Source organism: Azolla caroliniana, unplaced genomic scaffold (assembly GCF_043228905.1).
Source record: "Azolla caroliniana isolate FFs.n. ecotype wild unplaced genomic scaffold, voAzoCaro1.0.p SCAF_7, whole genome shotgun sequence".
In the NCBI taxonomy this organism is placed as follows: Eukaryota; Viridiplantae; Streptophyta; class Polypodiopsida; order Salviniales; family Salviniaceae; genus Azolla; species Azolla caroliniana.
The window spans coordinates 1,718,053-1,740,052 of NW_028230442.1; the positions used below are offsets into that span (position 1 = coordinate 1,718,053).

The 22,000-nt window shown below is 42.9% G+C and overlaps 1 protein-coding gene across 3 annotated transcripts; it reads right to left on the bottom strand.

Moving 5' to 3' along the window:
• Positions 1-9,505: 9,505 nt before the first annotated feature.
• Positions 9,506-12,510, bottom strand: LOC147861472 (2-hydroxy-palmitic acid dioxygenase MPO1-like). 3 transcript variants are annotated; one of them, XM_087322816.1, is made up of 5 exons: positions 12,448-12,510; positions 11,257-11,692; positions 11,004-11,066; positions 10,125-10,196; positions 9,506-9,838 (listed from the first exon to the last, which is right to left on the bottom strand). In XM_087322816.1, exons 2-5 carry the CDS (start codon positions 11,614-11,616, stop codon positions 9,719-9,721), a joined length of 615 nt encoding a protein of 204 aa, XP_087178942.1. In that variant the 5' UTR covers positions 11,617-11,692; positions 12,448-12,510; the 3' UTR covers positions 9,506-9,718. The 3 variants fall into 3 exon arrangements, with proteins under 3 accessions (XP_087178942.1, XP_087178941.1, XP_087178940.1); XM_087322815.1 differs by having other exon boundaries at positions 11,257-11,705; positions 12,448-12,469; XM_087322814.1 differs by lacking the exon at positions 12,448-12,510 and having other exon boundaries at positions 11,257-11,940.
• Between the last annotated feature and the right edge of the window lie 9,490 nt (positions 12,511-22,000).

Sequence of the window (22,000 nt, forward strand, 5' to 3'; positions counted from 1 at the left end):
AAGCGCGCGGAGTCAAACAGTTCGAGGAGCGCGAGCGAGGCGTGAAGCCAGGAGGAACCGGAGCTGTGAGCCCGAGGATCCCGAAGAGCCTCGAGTTGAGCTTGAGGGGGAGTGTTGAGAGACAAGCTCAACATTGGCCGGATCGGCTGAAGAAGCCGAGGACCGGATCGGTTGGGACTGATCGGTTAGGCCGAGTGCGTAAACCGGGAGGTCATTAGGAAAGATATTCCGTGAGGAATATATTTGGGAGTTAGTGTAGGAGCTCTTGATGAACATTGAAGTACTGTCAGTACTTCGGTCAGTCCTTCTAGGACTTGTATAAAAGTGTTTACTGAGCACGTCTTATGTACAGACTGAGTATTATTGTTGAATATAGTTCTTGTCTTCTCTCTCACTCTCTCTGTCTCTCCTGCGTATACTGTGTAAGCTCAAGCTCTCCATTGAACCTGAGTTTCCTTCCTTCTATTCCGTCTTCATATCTGCTTCCGCACGCTACTTTCTACATAAATCAAGTGGTTACAACCGGCAAGCCGGCGAGTGGTAGGCTCTGATGCCTGCACACACACACACACACAGAACGCGAGATGGAGACTCTGCCGGAAGCACTCGGGCGTTCCGCGGAGTACAGTCAGCCTCCCAAAACCTGCACAAAACGACTATGGAGAAGACGGAGGAGAAGACGGAGGAGAAGAGCTCGGTTCCAATCCGGAAGCACTTCTTCCTCCACAAAAACGCAATATCTTTTACAATACCTCTCCCTCTCTTTTATAGCCCAAGGAGGGAGGCCGTTACCACCCGTTACATCATGTTTATTCCATGTCCTTTCGGACAGGGATACGCATCAATTTTCTCCCTAATGAATGCATGCTACCTAGGATTTCACCTCAGCCGACTTGTACCTATCTACGTACTATACATCAAAACTTCTGCCCACGTGTAAGGGCCGGTTTGCGCACGTTATACCCGGTTTCCACCTAGGGACGGTTTTCTCCACGACATCCGCCCCCACCTAACCGCGCATCCACCGGTATACGCCAAAATTAGACTCTTGCCGGAGAAAACCGGCCCACGCTTATCCTTCGTCTTCCGGATCGACATCCATTCCGAGCCGGTTGTTGTCGCTATCCAGGTCGCCCAGGTCCAGTTCAGCCTCGTGCTGCTTTTTGAATGCTTTGGTACTTTTCCCCGCCACCGGTATCGCCATCCTTGTACCGTCGAGCTCCGCGAGATGGTAGGTCCCATTGTCATTGGCACTTGTCACCACATAAGGCCCGAACCACCTTCTTGCAAACTTCTGCATTGCCCTATGCTGGTTGTCGAAGCTGTTGTTATACACTAGAACCCAATCGCCTTCCTCGATCTTCTTCGGTCTCAGTCAGTGAGTCCGGTCAAACCGTCCTTTGTTCTTTACCCTCGCCACCCGTAGCATTTCCGCGGCTCGGTCCACGTCCTACGGTCTTCGCTCCAGCTGCTGAATCCGTGCCGCTAACAGCTCCTCCCGACTCATCTCGTCTTTCCAGTCCACTATGGCCCATGAGGAGATTGTCTGCTCCGTTGTCATGATCGGCTTCTGCCCGTATATTCACTCTGCCGGCATGAACCCGGTTACCAAACTATGCGTGGTTCGGTCCGCCCACAACACATAGGGTAAGAGCAGCGGCCCATTCCCGACTTGGCCTCCACACGCCCGTACTAACGCTTTGACGATCGGCCCATGTCCGCGCTCCACCTTCCCGTTAGCCTCCGGATTGTATGTTGTGGTCAGCGAGAGTTTAATCCCTAGCCGATCAAACAGCTCTTCCGCCTCTTGCGCGTCCAATTCTCCACGGTCGTCCATGATCTTACCTACGCACCCGTACCGGCATACCACTTCTTCGATCAAAAATCGGCACACGGCCGCGGTCGTTTTGTTCTGCAACGCTCGGCCTTCCACCTGGTTCGTCAGGTCCTCCCGAGCTAGCACCAGATACCGCATTTGCCCTACCCCCATCGGCATTGTCACCAGATCCACCATCCGCTTGAAGTGGATGGTCGGAGGGTAGTGATGTGGAATACGCGGATTAATCTCCGGCAACAACCGAAGCATAGATCACTTGATGACAATCAAAAAACCACAGACTAAATGGGAATGGAGGTAAGTCGACAAAACAGAAAGAGAATACACAGGATATTAACGTGGAAAACCCTGAGAGGGAAAAACCACAGGAGTCCACAGACTCCAAACTATCACTCTATAAAGTAATACAACAGGGAGCATAGAGGCAACGACCTCTTGCTCACAATCTTCGCCTAGCGGCGGTTACAACAGAGACACAATCTCTGTATGTCGCTCTCTCTCTCTCTCACTTACGCACTGTACAGAGGTTACACCAATAACTCTATCATCATCACTATTAAGTTTGCCCTAGGTCATATTTATACTAATATTACTTTCGGGCTATTTACAAATATAGCCCCAGTGGGCTCTCTGGAACATATTTACATATATGTCCCTTCCATCCGATGAGAGGTTCTCACCGGGCCTGCAACATCTGGTTCTCAGTGGGTCTTCCTTGCCGGGTGCCCGTCATCCGGTTCTCACTGGGTCTTCCATTGCCGGGTACTCCACATCCGGTTCTCACCGGACCAGGTCTTCCGTTGCCGGGTGCTCATCAACATTGTTCTTCTCACCTCCCATCCGGAGGGACCTATTTCCTAACCGGTAGGTCGGGTGAAGCTCGTCCCGATGTCGGACTATGGAGTGCACCTGACAGCTTTCGCAAGTCGTCACGAACCGATACACGTCCCGGTATAGTCCTGACCACCAGTACTTCCCCTTTAGCTTTTCGAATGTGGCCCACGTCCTGCGGAGCCCGGCCCAGGGACTCTCGTGGTATGCCATCAACAATTCTTCTTGTTTCTCTTTCTTCGCCACCACTCGGAGCGGGATGTCGTTTCTCTTCTTCGGGTGATTCCATATGCTTTCTTCCGAATCCGTAGGAAGAATCGGTACGCGTTCTTCCAAATCCGGTTGGTCTCTTCCTTCGTCCACGCCGCATCTGGTGTCATTGTCTTCAAGAACCCGCCGATCTGAAGCCACTCCCCGTCGTACTTGCTCTCGTCGAATTCGTTAAGCGTCGGAGTGCTCCCCTTTCTTGTTGTCACGTAAGCCGCCTCGAAGAAGTCCACGCCGACTTCCTCGTCCTCTGAAACCATGTCGTCCTCTTCATCAAACCTCGCTCTCGAAAGCATGTCGCCCATGGCATTGTTCTTTCCGGAAATGTGTCGTATTTCCGGATTTAGGGACTTGATGTACGCTATCCACCTGAGCATTGCCAGGTCCGGCGTCACGCATTCGGAAACCATGCCGAGAATCGGCAGGCAGTCTGTCTCGATTATCACCTCTGTCCCGATCAGGTAGTCTTTATCGGCCTTGACCGCCGAAACGACACCCTAGAGTTCACGTTTAATCTGGGTATATCCTCGTTGTCGCTCACTGAGCACTTTCGCGCCGAACCGGATGGGGAACCTCGCGATGTCGTCATCCTCTTGGTTAATCACCCATCCAATCCCGGTCGGACTCGTGTCTACGGTCACGTAAATCGGAGTGTCTTTGCCATAGACAGCCTTTCAGAGCGTCGGTGCCGCGGCAAGTGCTTCTTTCATCCTCCGGACCGACTCCCTATGCTCGTCTCTCCACTCGAATTTACGCGCTTTCTTCAGCAACCCATAGAGCAGGTCCACGATGTGGGCGTAATGCGGGATCCAGATATGGTAGAACGCACATGCCCCCAGGAATCTCCGAACCTCCGTAACCGAATTGCAGTCTTGCTTCATCGCAGAGATGTCCTCTATCTTCGTCGGGGATGGCTTCCGGCCGTAAGGCCCGCACAGGTGTCCGACTACCAGGATCTCCGACTGTCCGAAGGCTGATTTTTCTCCGAAGAAGGTGAGTTGCGCGCTCTCGAGTCTTTGTAGCACCTTCTTGCAGTCGTGGATGTGATCTATCACGAACCTCCAACAACCGTCGGGCCCGACCGACTTGTCCTTGTCCTCCACCGGACATCCTTTGATCGGGATGTCGTCTAAGAATGGCATGGTGATGCCCGGGATACAATCCCTCAGCACTTTGTTCATTGCGTTCACCGTGTGGGCTACCGAGTTCGTCCCTCCTTGCGGGAGGTACACATCCACACTAGGCCGAGAGGAGTCCGCATCGTCGTAATGTCCCTGCTTTCCACGGCTAGTTGGAACTGATCGTACCCCGAGTACAGATCACCGACTGAGTAAATCGACCTTCCGGCAAAGGCCTCCGCGAACTCGTCTATGGTCGGTTCGATTCCTGCGTTCTGAATGGTCATCTTGTTGACCGGCTACAGGTCTTGAATAAAGCACAATGTGTCGTTCTTCTTTGGCCAGTAAACCACCGATTAGAATACGGGGCACTCGACGGTTCGAGGATGCCCATCTCCACCTTCTGTTTCAGCAACTCCATCAGCTTCGGGATGTGAGCTCTGGGTAGTGGAATCGGTTTGAGATTCCACGGTACATGCGGTACCGTGAAGATCACCATTGGTTCCACAACCGTCGGGTCTACGCACCCGATCTCCTCCGGTGAGAATGCGAAAGCCTTCCCGTGCCTCCCAAGCATTCTCTGAAACCGGTCCTCTTCCGCCGGCAGTAGAAAGTCACCCCCACCGACCTTGAGCTCCCGTAGCATTATGTTGGTGAACGTGTGTCCTATGCTGGCCGGATCTCGTAAACTTGGGTCCGACGCAACCCCCTTTATCCGTAACTCGCTGCCCTCCGGCAAGGGTGCCCCAACTGGCCTCACCTTCCAGTCCACAGTCTTGTACTTCGTATCCACTCGGGCTGTCCGATCCGACTCGAGTCCATTACTGAAGTCGGCGATGACTTAGTACATCCTTTCCGAACACACCGGAATCGTCTGGTCCTCATTAAGGCCTTCTCCGAACACCTCCCATAACTTCCCCAAGGTGTCTTCGAAAGAGACCGCCTCCACGACTCCATTGATTTCCTCTTCAGGGCCGAGGACTCTGCATGCCCGAAGTCACTTCTCCGCCCGTTTCTTTTCCCGGCCAACTACGTCGGCTATCATACAACCTCCAGTATCAGAGAACCAAATTTTCCTACATATGGTACAGGTCTTTTTGCCTATAGTACATCTGTACGGCCCCACGCCTTGCTAGCCCTCTCTAAAAATCCTCTCGGTTTTCGCCACCGAGGCTCTCGCGGTTACACTCATGGTTTGGTCGCACCGTCAGGAACTGGACCGAGTGACGCCCATCCTGGCTCTTGACTCGTGCATATGCCGAACCGTTGTTCAACACCTTTGTCTCCATCCGTGCCGCCGTGATGTACGGTTCCCCGAGTATAACCGGATGCGAGGACGTCTCCTGTACGAAGAAGTGTTGATCGATCTCGACATCGCCGATTTTCACTCATACATTCGGACAGGCTCCATGCAACTCTTCCACGGCGAGCGTTGTTGCCCGTATTTTCCACCCGTGCTTGGTGTTGATCGTCCACTTCCCCTTCTTGTAGAAGTCCATGGACATCAAGTTGATTTCTAAACCATGGTCCACCAACGCCACCACCGGCTCCTGAACATCTCTGATCTTAATGGGGGTCTCCGTGGTTGCTCTGGCCCAATGCGGCCTTGAATAGTGGCTCTCTGCCAACTCGTCTTCTAGAGCCATGTCTTCTAGGTGCGTTGTTCACATCTCCGTCGGCTTCTCCGGCTCTGGCTCTGTCGAAAGCCTTTCTGCTTCACCAAGTCCACAATGGAGTCGTGGAACTCCTTCTTGGCGATTCCGAGCACTTCCCTCAGTGACAGCTCCACTTTGCTGTCAAGGATACGTTCCTCGATGACCTTTCGCAGGTCCGTAGTCCTCTCGATCTCCGTGCTCAATCGGTACCCGACCCTCTTGGCTTTATCCGGTGCGTCGATCGCACCGGCATCATTCTGCTTTTGCCCGAATTGGGTCTCATACCAGCATGAGGGTCGGCCACTCTGGTCTTACCCGCACGCTTGTCCCCCACCAGAACCTCGTAGTTTTGGCAAGTTGCTTCCACGAAGCCCATCTTCTCTTCGACCGGGTCACTCCACCCAGTTGCCTCCCTGACCCGTCTTTCCGCGTGGTCCGCTTCCTCTTTCCTCAATCGTACGCCGGTGAGGCCTTCCAGCATCAACGGCTAGAATCCGGCTTCCTTCGTCTTCCAGACTTCATCACTTCCGACCCAGATTCCAGCCGACACCGAGTAGTGGACGGGCATGGCCAACCACGTCGCACCACCAGCACCGGTTCCCAGCCGGAGGCCTTCGGTCACGGACTTGTTCGCCGCCATCCCTTCGTGCTTCTGCAATCTGGAGGTCCCTCACCATCTGAGTCAGCTCCTCCAGAGCCACTCCTCCGGACGAGCCTTTGACCATGATGGTCGAAGTCGAGCCCGTCCCGGGTCTCTTCCCTTCCCGCCGGTGGGGGTACCTCGACCTTCCTTGTCGCAACAGAACCCGCCCTTGTCAAGCCTTTATCGACCCACTCACACCGTTTGTCAAAACGGTCGCAGACTCTCTTTACCACGACCCAGTCAGTTGTTAGGCCGTCATCGGTCTCCAGCAGGAAGCCCACTTGCTCCCGGTCGCTTACGTCCACCGATTTAACAAACAATAGGACACGACTTGTGTCCAGTACGGTCGGGTCCAGTGCGAAGCATTCTTCAAATTCCCGAAGGAGCACCGACGCGTTTCTCCTCTTCTCGGGGATCTCCACCCATTCCATGAAGTCCCGCTTCGATAGCCGAAGCGCGTCATCAAGCCCGTATTTTTCAAGGAGCTGACCTTCAAACTCTCCCCAAGTCCGACTCTCAGCCCGTACCTCAAGCACCTCCGCGTGGATGCCCGGCATCGCCACCCAAGGGAATCCGGCCAGTCGCTTGTCCTCCGGGATGTCCCTCATCACCATTTCGGCTCGGTAAGCCTCCAAATAGCTCGTGGCGTCCTTCCCACCGAACTGGCCTACCGTGCCGACGACTGCTTCGATAGCCCTATCGAGGGCGCCTGTGCCTTCGCACGCACTCACTATCCAATCCACAGCCAAAGCCATGGCTTCTGCAAGATCGGACCCTCTCATCTTTCTATTCCTCTGCCACCTATTCACGTCAGGTACACCAAATATGTTGCGTTGTTACGTGCGTGCGTGGAGAACGAGACGGGACCACGGGGGCCTCGGACCGAGAAATAACCGAATGAGAAGAGGGAAAGGAAACTACCAATGTACTCCACACGCGCACAAACACACAGATTCACAGGAGTTGCAACTAACTCCAAACAATGGAGATAGAAGGAATGTATGCGTATAAATAAATCAAGGGGTTACAACCGGCAAGTCGGCGAGTGATAGGCTCCGACGCCTGCACACACACACAGACAGAACGCGAGATGGAGACTCTGCCGGAAGCACTCGGGTGTTCCACAGAGTAGAGTCAGCCTCCCGAAACCTGCACAGAACGACTATGGAGAAGACAGAGGAGAAGAGCTCGGTTCCAGTCCGGCAGCACTTCGTCCTCCACAAAAACGCGATATCTTTTACAATACCTCTCCCTCTCTTTTATAGCCCAAGGAGGGAGGCCATTACCACCCATTACATCATGTTTATTCCCTATCCTTTTGGACAGGGATACGCATCGATTTTCTCCCTAATGAATGTGTGCTACCTAGGATTTCACCTCAGCCGACTTGTACCTATCTACGTACTATACAACAAAACTTCTGCCCACGTGTAAGGGCCAGTTTACGCACGTTATACCCGGTTTCCGCCTAGGGACGGTTTTCTCCACACGGTGTCGTGGAGAAAACCGTCCCTAGGCAAAATCGAACAATATCGGGAGAATCGGTGGTGCGCAACATAGGAGTTAAGTCGGGACAAAGGATCCCATGTAATAAGGTATTTATCCCACATTCTAACGCATCTCCCTCCTTGTTCTATAAAAGGAAGGGAGCGCCTCTTGTGAAGGGGTTGCCCATTTTTGAGTCGTAAGGGTATACCATTTTGTGCTTCGTTTCTAGGGTTAGTTACATTCTTTCCTTCTTCTTTTTCCTTCTGCTCCTTCTCCTTCTCGAGAACTCGGGCGGCAACTATGGCGGGAAAGTTGTTAGGTTAACTCTTCTTCTTCTATGCGTAGCCGACTCGCGGTCTGGGTTGTATCTCTCCCTGTTGTAGGTTACTTCTGCTTGGCCTCCTATGCAAGACCCCGCTCGGCGCGATGAGCCCGAGAGCTCCCTGACGGCGGCTTGGTGGCAGACTGTCGTTGCGACCTAGCTTACCTCAATCCGGCTCGGAGCCGGAGTTGTAACTCAACATAGGCTATTGTGGTGCCATGTCCTATATAAAAACCTTTACAAGGTCTAGCGTTATACTTGGTACTAGCTAAATCATATGTCGAGTTGAATTGGAAATTGCCTCAGCATAGGCTATTGTGGTGCCATGTCCTATATAAAAACCTTTACAAGGTCTAGCGTTATACTTGGTACTAGCTAAATCATATGTCGAGTTGAATTGGAAAACCCATTGGTATGAACTAAGTCCCAAATGGTGTTTCTCTGATGGAGTTGATCCTTGACTCCATTGCTACTTGTATGTTAACGTATTGGCTAGTGTTGTTTCTTTGCATGTTTGCTCACCGACATTTGTGTAAAACACATTAGGTGCGACGAGCTCTCAAATTAGCGTGGTGAGAACTAGCACATCATATCATCACTAATGATCCCTTATAAAGTGATTGGAATGCCAACTATTGTCAGGATTATTTGAAGCATAGGATCATGTATTTGCCAAGTAGCTAATCTAGTAGGTTGGATTGGGCCATCAAGGGAGGTAGTTGGGTCAGGAAAAGTGACTTGTCGAAGTCTAAATCTGGCATTCAACTGCTTTGTACATTGTTGACCTATCAAAGACAACATCCTAACTTTTAATAATTTGTCTTGTCTTGAGCTCACATGGTCTATAGCGAGCAAAAACAGTGGTGAACCACAACATACCCCTCTTTTACACCAACTTAACTCCATCATTTGTGTATGTAAAGAGCTAGGCACTCAAAAAATCTCCATCTATATATTTTTAGGGCAGATTAATGATTTCTCATTTGACTTGCGCTTTTTGAGTTCAAGAAATAAATGAATGACACAAGGGAGAATATGAAAAGGCGAGATTACATTAGCTTCCTTTCCAAGAGAATCTTCCAAGTAAATAATGACCGATACCCCAACAGAACCTATGTAGTAATACATACTCCTTTACAAATAACAAATGATACACACCACCTTATAGATATGTTAAGACATTATCAACAGAGATCTATATATAAGAAGCAGCCCTACTAAAACCAATGAATAAGGTGCAAAAAAGTCTAAATGTATCACTCCATAATGTGCTTTTCTTTTATTAAGACATTGTATTCAAAGGCATAAAGAAAAAAATGAAGCATTCAGTTTTCTCTCAATATGTAAAAAAATATGGTCTTTTTCATATATGTCTACAAATTGTATCATCACAGTAAACCAACTGTGCGAATGAAGTTATTTTTACAAACACATACGAAAGAAAAAACCTTTGCACCAGACACAATGTATACCAACCATAAAGACTTTACACAAATCAATGAATGAAACTCGATGCTTCAACTTGAACCACATTACAATGTGCATAAAACCAGAAATTCAAGTTTGTTTCTTTGCTCCTTTTTTAGCTTTCCAGTGCGTGATATTATCTTGAATCCTGGATTCGACGTTTTTCTTAAATCCAGGGTAAGGCTCATAGCCAAAGAGAATTTGCAGGACCTGTCGCATTAGAAGTTAAAATCCATCGTAAAAGGGAAAAAATTGGACAAGTTACAAGATTCCCAATAATTGAACATTTCCATCCACTATTTTTATAAAAATCAAAATATTACAAGAAAAAAAAAACACATTCACTCTGTATTCATTCAACACAAAATAGGGATTTCATGCCTGTGTATGCTCGCTTTACTCCCTTTTCAATCAATACCAGATGATACATAATTGCTAACTCTTTCAATAAGTGGTAATGTGAAGCATAAAGAGATTAGAATACAGACTGTCATACCTCAAACAGAACAAAGTATGGTGCCATGACGAAAGCTTGAAAAATATTGTCAATGAGGGCAGGACTCCTTCTCTGGAGACATACAGACAACAATAAGTGAGAATAAATATACAATGTACATATACCCTTAGAAAAGTACCCTTTTGGACCAAAAAAATTCTTTTTGCTTATTTTGGGGTAAGACATTTTGAGGATCTATCTTGATCTCAAAACTAACCACATAATCTTCAATCAGCCTTAATGAATTCATGTTCTGCTCTGGGGAAGTGGAAATCGTACTTCAAGACCCATTTCGTATTCAATGTCTTCTAGTCTTTTTTGTGTCAGTTACTAGAACAATCTAAAAACGTGGATCTATCTGGATCTCAAATCTAACCACATAATCTTCAATCAGCCTCGATGAATTCATGTTCTGTAAGCACTCAAACAATCTAAAAGCGTGGATCTATCTGGACCTCAAATCTAACCACATGATCTTCAATCAGCCTCAATGAATTAATGTTCTGTAAGAACTCAAACAATCTACCAAATATACTGTGTAAGACAAGTAGACCTTCCACTGTATTACTTCCAGATTATCTTCTGACTGCTTTTAAGCATCTATATTGTCTTCACAAAGAGCACTGTGCATTTAATATACCTTTCTGTTGGATTTTTCACCTCCTTCCACTTTGATCTTCTGTGGATTTAATACCCTGTCCTTTGATTATAACTTAATAACAAGGAAAGCAACAATTTTAGACGAGTTTCAATTTTTCATCTGAGTGCCATACCAAACTTACACAAGTTTCCATTTTTCATCCAAGTGTCATACTGAGGTTTAAGCAGTAGTAATTAACATCATTAATTAGAAAGAAATAAAAAAATAAAAGCACCTACTTCAAATACTCCATGCCCAATGAACTGTCCAGTCCAACAAACTATTTGAGAGATCAGGACAACCTGTGAAGGAGAAACAAAACCATAAGCATTTCCTAAACGAAAAATAACTAGAAATAGTATAATTATAAACCCAAATGATAAATAATTAAATAATTAAAGAAACAATAACCGTCGTAGTATACTTATAAACCCAAATGATAAGCAAATCAAAATTTTAATTTTTAAAAACAATCAATAATTGTATAATCACCTTCCAACCAAAAGAAAAACCTAGTTTCTGGGCGAGAGCATTGCTGCAAATCCAACATACTAGGCAAAGCAATGCTGCAAGAGAACCCGCCTTTCTATCCAACGATACATAGAAGAGCGCATAGAAAGATGCTCCGAGAAAGCTCCAATTCACTACCATATACTCTTGGAATGGTAGAACACCATATGGCAATGGCAATGGACATATTGGTGGAGCGAATGCGGCATAAAGGAGTGCCGTAAAAAAGATCGGCCAAACAAACAATGTGTGAATGAACACATTTAAGGGATGTGAATGATACGAGCCATAAAATACATAATGATTCTCGATGTCTATCAATGCCATCGTGTTCACCACCATACACCAGAAAATGGTGTGCTTCCCGTGCTTCTTGTTTAGCCTTCTTTTTGTTCACAAATATTGATAGAGAAATTATCTAGAAACAAAAACTGCATCCAATAAAGAGGTGAGCATATTAAGTTGTAACAATCTATACATCCATTGAAACAAAATCATTCTTTACTTGGTCCTAGTTCACATAGTTTTTCCTTAACCTGTAATGGTTCTCTTCATTTCGTGGTTGTTCACAAACTCGACCAACTAGTTATATACAATTGTTGAATATTCTTACAGCTCATTATATACATGTGCATGCACATACACATGCCCATACAGATACCCATTAAATATACACATGTACATACGAATTCACATACGCATGCCCATACTAATAACCATTACATATACACATGCCCATACGAATACCCATACCCAAACCTACAAATAACTCAAACAAAATTCATTAGCATTAACAAATCCTTGCACAGGGTCCACATAAATCTTCTCTGGTTCCTAAGGAATTAGACACATATACATATACTGGCAATTCTCTCTATCTCTGTCTATTTCTATCTCTCTCTCTCTCTCTCTCTCTCTCTCTCTGGGCTTACCCTAACACACATTCATGCAAATATATTAACACATACGTGCAGACCTATGCACAAATTATCTCTCTCTGTGTGTGACCAAATTTGGTCTTAGAAATATTACCCTAACATATACATACAGACTTAATTCATTCTCTTTCACTCTATCGCTGGGCCTACCCTAGCACAAATTACCCCTCTCTCTCCCTCTCATACATCGATGACCAGCAGAAAAGAAAATGAACAGAGGAAACAGGCGATTTACCTGAGCGTCTCTAATTAGGTCGGAGTGACTCTGCAGAGAGAGAGAGAGAGAGAGAGAGAGAGAGAGAGAAACACACACGATTTCTCTAATGAAATATATGTATGTATGAATGTATGTATGTATGTATGTATGTATGTATGTATGTATGTATGTATGTATGTATGTATGCATGTCTATGTATGTATGTATGTAAGTATGTATGTATGTATATATGTATGCATGTCTATGTATGTATGTATGTAGTTTTTGGTTTTCTAAGTCCATACAAGTAACTCAATTACTTGAATCTTATATAATTGTTTTAGTTTGTATAGATTTGTATAATTAAAGGGCATGGAAGAACTCCAAGCAACACTCATCGGGATTATTTCATAAACTCGTATAGTAATCTGATTTTCACCTTGGAGTGTGGACGTGACTAAACATTACCATACAATGCAGAACGGGACCTTGTGATGATTTCTAACTGAGGGGGATGGATTGCTAGGAATGGTGCCATGTCATTAGCCTACTTTGAGTTGCAGTTATGATTTCTAGCCTCGAGAGATAGATTGCTAGAGATGGTGTGTGCCGAGTTGTAAGCCTACTTTGAGCTTCCATGATGTCATGAAAGTTTGTTCTTTTCTTTGAAGAATGCCAACTTCATGGATATGTACGACCTATAGTTTGTTCCCTTTTTAGAATGTTTCGATTATAGATTAGACCATGTGAAACCAATCAAGGAACCCCATTCTCGATCATATGTGGAATTCGATGTCAAACTTGCATATAATTCGAGGTCACAAATAAATTGCCCCAATACTTGCAAAACAAATGTGCAATGTCTTGCAAGCATGTTTTTGGTTTGTTATAACTTATCATTGTTTTGTCTTCGATTTGTCTTTTTCTACCCAAGCCTCGGTGCATTCCCTAACCCATTAGAATAGGTCAAGTGATGTCCCAATTGTGATTAATTTGTTCAATTATTGGGACTTGCAGAAAAGTCGTAGCCAACTCTATTCATATTTCCTCCAGGATCCACTTGCCCTTACCTTGGACTAGTGTTCTAAATTAACCTCATAGTAACAATGAACCCAAAGCTTTTCCTAGCATGGCCTTTGTAATTTGTCCTATGAAGCCATTGTGCTATTGATGCGTATGAAATAGTAACAACAACATATTTTCTTTGAAAATGTTGATAATATGACAATAATATATCATTTTACATTGATCTTGTATTAGCATTGTCTCACCCAATTATAATGATTCACATCACAAGAAATTACCATTACCATTATAATATATATTATTTTATGATTCTCTTTATAATCAATTATAAAAAATAATGAACAAATTGTATATATCCTTCATGATGGTTTAGTGGAAGGGTTGTCAATTCATGCCCCAACAAGTTCATCGTGTGTTCTCTAAGAGTTTTTCAAGTGATGATCCTGGGGAAATTTGTGTGGAGCCCTCATCCTCAATAATGGGTCCTTCGAAGACGAGGAACTATTTGCGTCCTTCTTGGCGATCATACATTCATAAGTGCTCCCTTTGTGAGCATTCACATTCCAATGTTTGGGTGGAGTATATGAAGGGATCAATAGGCATTTGATAAGGAATCCCATTGACTAGAGCCTACCATGATTCTTACATGCACATGTAAGCAGGTAATAGCGCAGTCCTAGCCTCTCTTTCACTCTGTCATAACAAAAAATAGTATAGTTCCAACTTGTCTTTCAATAAAAAGAAATTTGGGCATTCCAATCTTTGCCATTTAAAATTCAAATGAGTGGAAATATACCATTAATTCAATCCAAATTTCAATTTCACTTGTATGGTTGCCTTTAAGATGGGACTAGTAGAAATACAATTATGAAAGATTATCCATGATTCCCTTGAATCCACTTGACATTCTTACCACTACATGTGCAAATATTTGACGTACATGTTTTGTTTTTGTTTTTTCAAAAACAAATTATCCTTCCATTAGTTATAAAGAAAGGTTATAATGATTACATCATACAAAGTATTTTTTTCCCAAGCCTGTCTTGTGTGGACAACGGTTGAGGAAACAAATCTATGTACTCCAACATAGAGAAAAGAGCCCAACAATTACAATCTATTCCCTAGACACATTGCAAGGTATCCATATCCATAAGCAACAACGAAAGTAGCTCTATTCGGAAACAAACCATCTCAGGTCACAGTTATGAGCCATTCAATACTTCTTCAACCTGTACATCTCAGATTTCAAGGCGATCAACTACGTTCTTTGGTTTTTCAAGAGAACCACTTTCCACATTCGTGGTTGTAAAGTCAACAACTATGCTTCCTCTTTCCCCATCAACCATCTTGTCGGATTACCACCAAATTCTTGTACATACAACAACAAATTAAGTCAAGTTTCCTCCTCTCCTCATGAGCGTATTCTTCGGCCCCCACACCATCATCACTTGTCCTTATCAAAAAACATAAAAATTGCTTCGTTAAGTCCTCATCAACCATCTCGCCAAATACCACCAAATTCTTGCACATAAACAATAAAATGTGTCTAAATTCCTCATCTCATGAGAATATGCTTCGACCTCCACACCATCATCACTCGTCCTTATCCAAAACATAAATTCTATGTCATTAAGTCCGCATCATCCATCTCGCCGACTACCACCAAAATCCTGCACATACAATACACAAGTCTTTTTTCCTCATCCCCTCATGAGAGTATGGTTCGCCCCCCAAACCCTCATCACTCATCCTTATCCAAAAACATACATTTTGCTTCATCAAGTCCACATAAACTTCTCACCGATTATTGCCAAAACCTGTGTAACATACAAACGACTAAATGAGTCTAGTGTTCTGAATAGATTATGTTTCATCCCCCACACCACCAGCACTCATCCTTATAAAAAATACGCATTTTGCTTCCTCAAGTCCACATCAAACTTCTCGTCGATTACCGCCACAATCCTGTACATACAAACAACTTAATTTTCTGAAGAGATTATGCTTCAGCCCCCACACCACCATCACTCATCATTATCAAAAACATGAATTGTGCTTCATTAATCCACATCAACCATCTCACTCTCGTTGATTTAACACCAAAATCGTGTACCTAAAAAAACAGAATGACACTACTCTCCTCGTCTCTCATTAAATTATGTTACAACCCTCAACAACATCATCACTCATCCTTATCCAAAATCAGAAAATGCTTCATTTTTCGCATCCACCATCTCGCCCTTGTCAGTCCACAGAACTACCCAAATCCCATCCGCCTCTTTTATGTTTTTCTTGTCAACCTATAAGATAAAGAGAAAAGAAGAAACTATATACCTCAAAATTATGTTTGAAATAAGAAAGGACTAGGGGCCATGAATAACCAACGTGGTGAGACATAGTTCCAGCGATCTTCATGTGACTCATCCAACCAGAGAGGTATTGGCCACCATATTTTACGAATTTTTCGTCTTTTCTTATGCACCTTTTCCAGTATTCCTTTAATACTATCATACTCTCCCTTTATTGTGTCCACCAAGTTGTCCCACAACATCTTAATCATATCCACCACATTGTACTCGATGTCTTCATATTGGCCACCATATTTTACGAATTTTTCGTCTTTTCTTATGCACCTTTTCCAGTATTCCTTTAATACTATCATACTCTCCCTTAATTGTGTCCACCAAGTTGTCCCACAACATCTTAATCATAACCACCACATTGTACTCGATGTCTTCATATTTCTTGTTGCAAAGACACTTCCACCACACCCATAAAGCATTAACTAAAACAATATTCCAAACAGTATTTGACGTACATGTTATCCAAGGATTGACTACTTTTTGTGATGTTGGAAAGAGTTTTCATAGTTAAAAGAATGATAAAACTTTGTGATTTCATTCAAAATCACTAGGGTGCATATAGACACTCACTTATTGCATTGTAATATCATTAATGTCATTTGTGTAAACATCCACAAAGAAAAAGACACCACATATTTAATATTTTTAGCTCGGTGAGTAGTGACGATTATTATCATAATGTTGCCTACTTAAATACCATGAATGAAGTTGGGGCCTACATAACTACTAATGAAAACTTTTGAGGACTATGATTATGTTAGAAAGGGATGTGGTTTCCATGGAAATAGATCTCATCTTAAACGTTGGCTTTATATATCATTTACAAGATTAAGAAAGGGCAGCTAACTTAATTGAAGAATAGACATCAACAAATAGGTGGCCTTGTCAAACTTCGCATTATATACCATGCCTTTATCAACAATGAACAATGGAGAATAGATGAACTTTTTAAAGTTTGACATCATACATCATGTTCCTATACCCACAATCAATTATCGAGAGCTCATTTGGACTAATAGCCACAAAATGCTTGCATGATGAGGGATCATCATATTACTAGATAAGAAGGTCGATTATGAATGCTATTCAATTTACATTCAATCTGTATCATAGTTGTGCAACACATCCCCTCATGAATTGCATTATATTAATAACTATAATTTACATCAACGTTGCTCCCAAGTTCAAATTAACTTATAACTTCTAGTTTCTATTCCACTGTGCAACAAATACTTTAAACTACATTTTCATACTCCAAAGCAAGATATCCTCAAACACTATGTACACAATTGTACTCTCCTTATATGTTATTTATACTTTCTCTTTCATTATGCGCCATGTAAAACAAAATTTGGCATAGGTGCACAAATGATCATAATGAAGAAAAAATGTATGTGGGCATGCAAAAATAGGAATTGTAAACTTTGAAATTGGTTGAGAATAGTTTCATAGAAATAATTCTAAACGTGATTATATTAGATTAGATCTTTTTTAGCGTCCCTAGAGTGGCCAATACTACACAAGTTTTTCTTGATGTGTGTGTCCTTGAGATGGATATTCATACTTGACACACTAAGTTTTGATGTGTGAATAAGGCATATACATATGAGCTCAACCTTCTAGATGTCCTCTTTAGTGTGACACTCAAGTCATCACCCTCTAATATGTGATCATAACATTGACAAATTGTGCATTAAGCAAAGCATTAAGCAAGTGATACTCATCCTCTACTCACCCTTGCATACCATACATGCCTTTATATTTGGCTTATTTTGATGCCATAATGCAACTTTAATACCTAGGTTGTATGATGGAGTGCAAAGAAGTGTAAGGGCTCTATGAATGTTAATACTCATGTTAGTAATGAGATAAGGTTGAATAGTATCTTTTTTTCCAAAAAACATCTACTTCCATTAGTTAAGAATGTACAAAGGAATCATTTACAACTCATATCTTACAAGACATCTTGCATGTCAAAGGAAAACAATGTGTAGATGAAACAACATAAAAACACAACTCCAAAACACCACATCATTATATGTGTATAGCATTACTCGAACACATATTCTCCACGTGAGCCTCATACAAAACAGAATTCAGCATAGATGTCCTCCATTCGCTCCTCATGGCAGCACCCATCTAGATGTTAGGAACACTTGGAGGGAACAGCCACCGCGGTGGTTGATAATTCCACTTCACTTTACCATCCATTATCTGCAGCATCGAAGAACCGCTCCATTTTCGAAGGAATCGAGCTCTAGCTTCTTCACTTGCATCAGATGGCCCTTGAAGACTTTCAAACTCACCTCGCAACGTAGAAATAAGATTAAACCAGATCATCATTAAATTCTCAGCCGGTGGGGTTCGTTTACCTGCGAGGGTCTCCTTGCACCGAGATACCCACACTAGCCAGACCATAAGGCCGACCACTAATACCCATATGTCCACGTAGCGTTCCTGTAAGAAGAATAAACCTCCTTGCGTGGCTAGTTGCATAGATCCTTGCTTCACCATTAAAGAAGGACTGTTTCCATCCCACCCTTGAAACCACGAGGCCGATTCAGTGGCCAGCCAAGTGATTGTTGCGCTCGATACATGAACCTCAACCCCAAAACGAGCCAAGATTCTTAAGCTCCTCAACCAGATTTCTTGTGCTCGTGGGCAGCACCACAAACAATGAGCGATGTCCTCCAAGCTCGCACTACACGCCTTGCAACCACTCATGCCACCTCTATTCCCAAGCCACTCTCCCGTTGGAACAGCCCGATGGGTGATTAACCAGAAAAACACTTTGATCCGCTCGGGAAGGGATGAGTTCCATATCCTGCTCCTGGTTCTATCCACGAAGACTGAATCGATAGCTGCATGGGTCCACTTGTTGGCACATTTCTCACGATACAAATCTAACTTTCTCCCCAAGCGTGTCGAGTATTCGAAGAAACCTAGTAATTTAGCTTGTTCTCCCTTCCACCTATATTCAACGGGATCCCATTCTACGCGCTCGAGAGGCTTGCCTTCAACCACGTACAAGATCCAATCCTCCTCGACCTCTTCGACTGGTGGATTCACCTTCCATTTCTTTCCGTGTCTTGCCACAATTCTAATAGGGTACCAGCCTGCACTTTCATCTAATAATCCCATCAGGACGGTCTTCCCACTCTTTCCTAGACCCCTGACATTGATAATATTTCCGATACCATCACATTGTCCAAACCATTCACCCTCTTCCTCATTACCAATAGGAAGCGAGGAGACAGCTGTATTGACTACGTCAAGCATCTTTCTGCCATTTCTGACCTTTCCCATGTCTTCATATAATTGATCACGATTATTGCCGGACAACCGCAGCCAATCAGCCACCGAGTGTATCCCTTGACAATGCAATATAGCCCACGGCATGCGCTTGCTTTGTCTGAAAAGGTTGAATAGTATCAATAGGCCTTCTTGCCTTATATAGAACCCAACATTCAAGATTAATGTTTTCAATGTAATATTCTGATTGTGTCCTACCATTTTTCCAATGCTTCTTTAATAATTTTATTGACTTTTCCTCAATAACCACATAGTTCAAACATCGCTTAAAGGCTCTAAAAGATCATTCACATCTCATCTTTTGAACCATTTTTTGATGTCAGTTACCCAACCAAATAAGAGAATTTAGTTCTTGTGATTCTTGAGTAGTTTACATCCAACATTCCAAGCAATATGTGATCATCTATCATTTGGCATATTCTTAACATATATCTATGTACTCTATATAGTGTCAATATCTCTATAGGTCAAGCACATGTTTCCAAGAGCATAACTTGATAGGAGTTAGTGGATTTAACTCCCAATTGTCTCCTTAAAAACATCATTTGAATCTTTTCTCAATCTCATTCCGTGCATTTAAAGGGATAGCCTCCCCACACTCCTGCTCCATAAAGCAATACTTGTGTTATCATGCATTAACTAACATTAGTTTCACTTCCTATCCATGAGTATCACTTTGGTTGCATTGATTTATCAACCAACTTGAAGTCTAGACTCAAAGCATGCACTCCATATATTTGTGACAAGTACACCAATACCAAGATACTTAAAGCGATGCACAAATTGTGCATGTTCTTCCTTATATGTAAGCATAGGGTATCAAAGAGGTTGGATGGTTCGCACTACAAACATTTTTGTTTTATCCACATTAATAGTTAGTCCATCACTTTGGCAAAATGCTCCATGTAATTGTTGCATACCATCAACACAATATAAAAAGATAATCACGTCATCCACATACATAGCAATAAGATATCTTGTTGCATAAGTCCTAGATCATCTAATCCTTCTCTTTCAACACCATTCACTACTTCCAATTTATTGATGATAAACCAAAGAGTATAGAGTATAGGTGATAATAGTTATCAGGTGGCTTAATGGTTAAGTCATTGGCATATGTACACACAAGTCACAAGTTCGAGCCTTTCCCATAGTGACCATCACAAAATCCTTGTTCATGTCACGATAACATACATTTTGGCTTACAAGGATTTGAACCCACAACCTCTTGGTATACGTGTCAAACCTTTAACCATTATGATAACATATATAATACATAATTATATTATTATTTATTATACGATATTTAGAGTTTTCTAGAACAATCTAAAATATTCCATGATTATCTTAAATATCATAAATATCTAAAATACTCTAAAACATTGTAAAATACTCTATAAGGACCTATAAATAGGTGTCTATTCATTCATCAAAACTCATTCAATTCAACACCAGTCTTCAGCCCCTTAGTCTACTCTTTGTAACCCTTGTTCTCTTATAATATAAACTCCTTTCCATTCCAAATTTTCTCTCTCTCTCTATACCTTCTATCTTCATCTTTTCCTATTTGTTCTCTCATTCTCTCAAGTCACGACAGTTTGAACCAAATTTGTTTTGATGAATGAGTAGACACCTATTTATAGGTCCTTATGGAGTATTCTAGAATGTTCTAGAGTATTTTAGATATTTATGATATTTAAGATACTCATGGAATATTTTAGAATGTTCTAGAAAACTCTAAATATCGTATAATAACAAATAATATAATTATTATGACTATACATCGTATATGTTACCATAATGGTTAAAGGTTTGACACGTATACAAAGAGATTATGGGTTTGAATCCTTGTAAGCCAAAATCTATGTCATCATGACAATTCATAGCCTATATTCCGTTCATCAAGTGTGATAGCATATTGAATACGCTCATTTTATTATGTTCCATTTTCCACTAACTGAGAGCCCATAGGTTTGTACTTGAAGTAGCAAAGTAGATAGAACCTTGTTTAACTTTGCATAATAGCTTTCATTCCCAAACACATGTTTATCACCCACGTTTGTTACATGCTTTGTTGACATGAACTTTCGAAGGAGTCAACTCTACGAGATTTGTGATTTGAAGTATTCCTAACACAATTTGAATCATCTCAATTTTCTTTCCATCCAAACACTATCATCTACCAACCTTTCCATTGTTTCCAATGTCTACATCCTGCTTTACCCTCTTAACAAAAGGCCCATCTTCCTTGGCATCAAGTGTTCCATTAACCTACCTCTCTCCTCCTGTTGCTAATGTATAGTTTCTCACATCCATAGTTTTAGGTTTACCTTATCCACTGTGCTTGATTCTTTACTTATATGTGATTTAGATGACCTCGATTGGATTACTTTACTTCAGCTCACTTTCAACCTCGTAAATGCAATCCCTCAATTCATTTACGGTCCATTGAAAGTCTTTTCTACATTTCCTAACTTCACCTCAACACCAAACACTTCCTTAGCATCAGTTCTTGTTGCTTTGTTTTGACCAAAGCTTCCAACAGCCACTATGCATAGCCATCATCACTTTGACCTTCGAAGGCTCCTTCTCCAAAATCTTCCTTTATACCTTACCATTCCGAATCGGGCAACTTTCATAGATAAGATTACCATTCCCAAAAGAGAATCTCCCAAGAGGCTACAACAAAAATGACCATGTGTGGGGGCATTCTCCTTGAAGCTATTAGCTTCAGATCTACCTTTAAATGACCATTCATGGATGGTTTCTCCTTGAAACTACTGGCATGAGATACATCCATTCTCATAAGACCATTTTGGGGTGGGGTCTAATTGAAATTATTTCTATGAGGATCCTTCCCCTTCAAATGACCGTTCCTGAATGGGTTCTTC

What these genes read in the sequence shown, in the direction of transcription:
- LOC147861472 (XM_087322816.1), bottom strand. Translation starts at nt 11,616, where the DNA reads ATGGTGGTGAACACGATGGCATTGATAGACATCGAGAATCATTATGTA. An exon ending in TTGGGCATGGAGTATTTGAA is followed by an intron (nt 10,197 to 11,003) that starts GTAGGTGCTTTT and finishes GTATGTCTCCAG; the next exon opens with AGAAGGAGTCCTGCCCTCAT. An exon ending in CATACTTTGTTCTGTTTGAG is followed by an intron (nt 9,839 to 10,124) that starts GTATGACAGTCT and finishes CTAATGCGACAG; the next exon opens with GTCCTGCAAATTCTCTTTGG.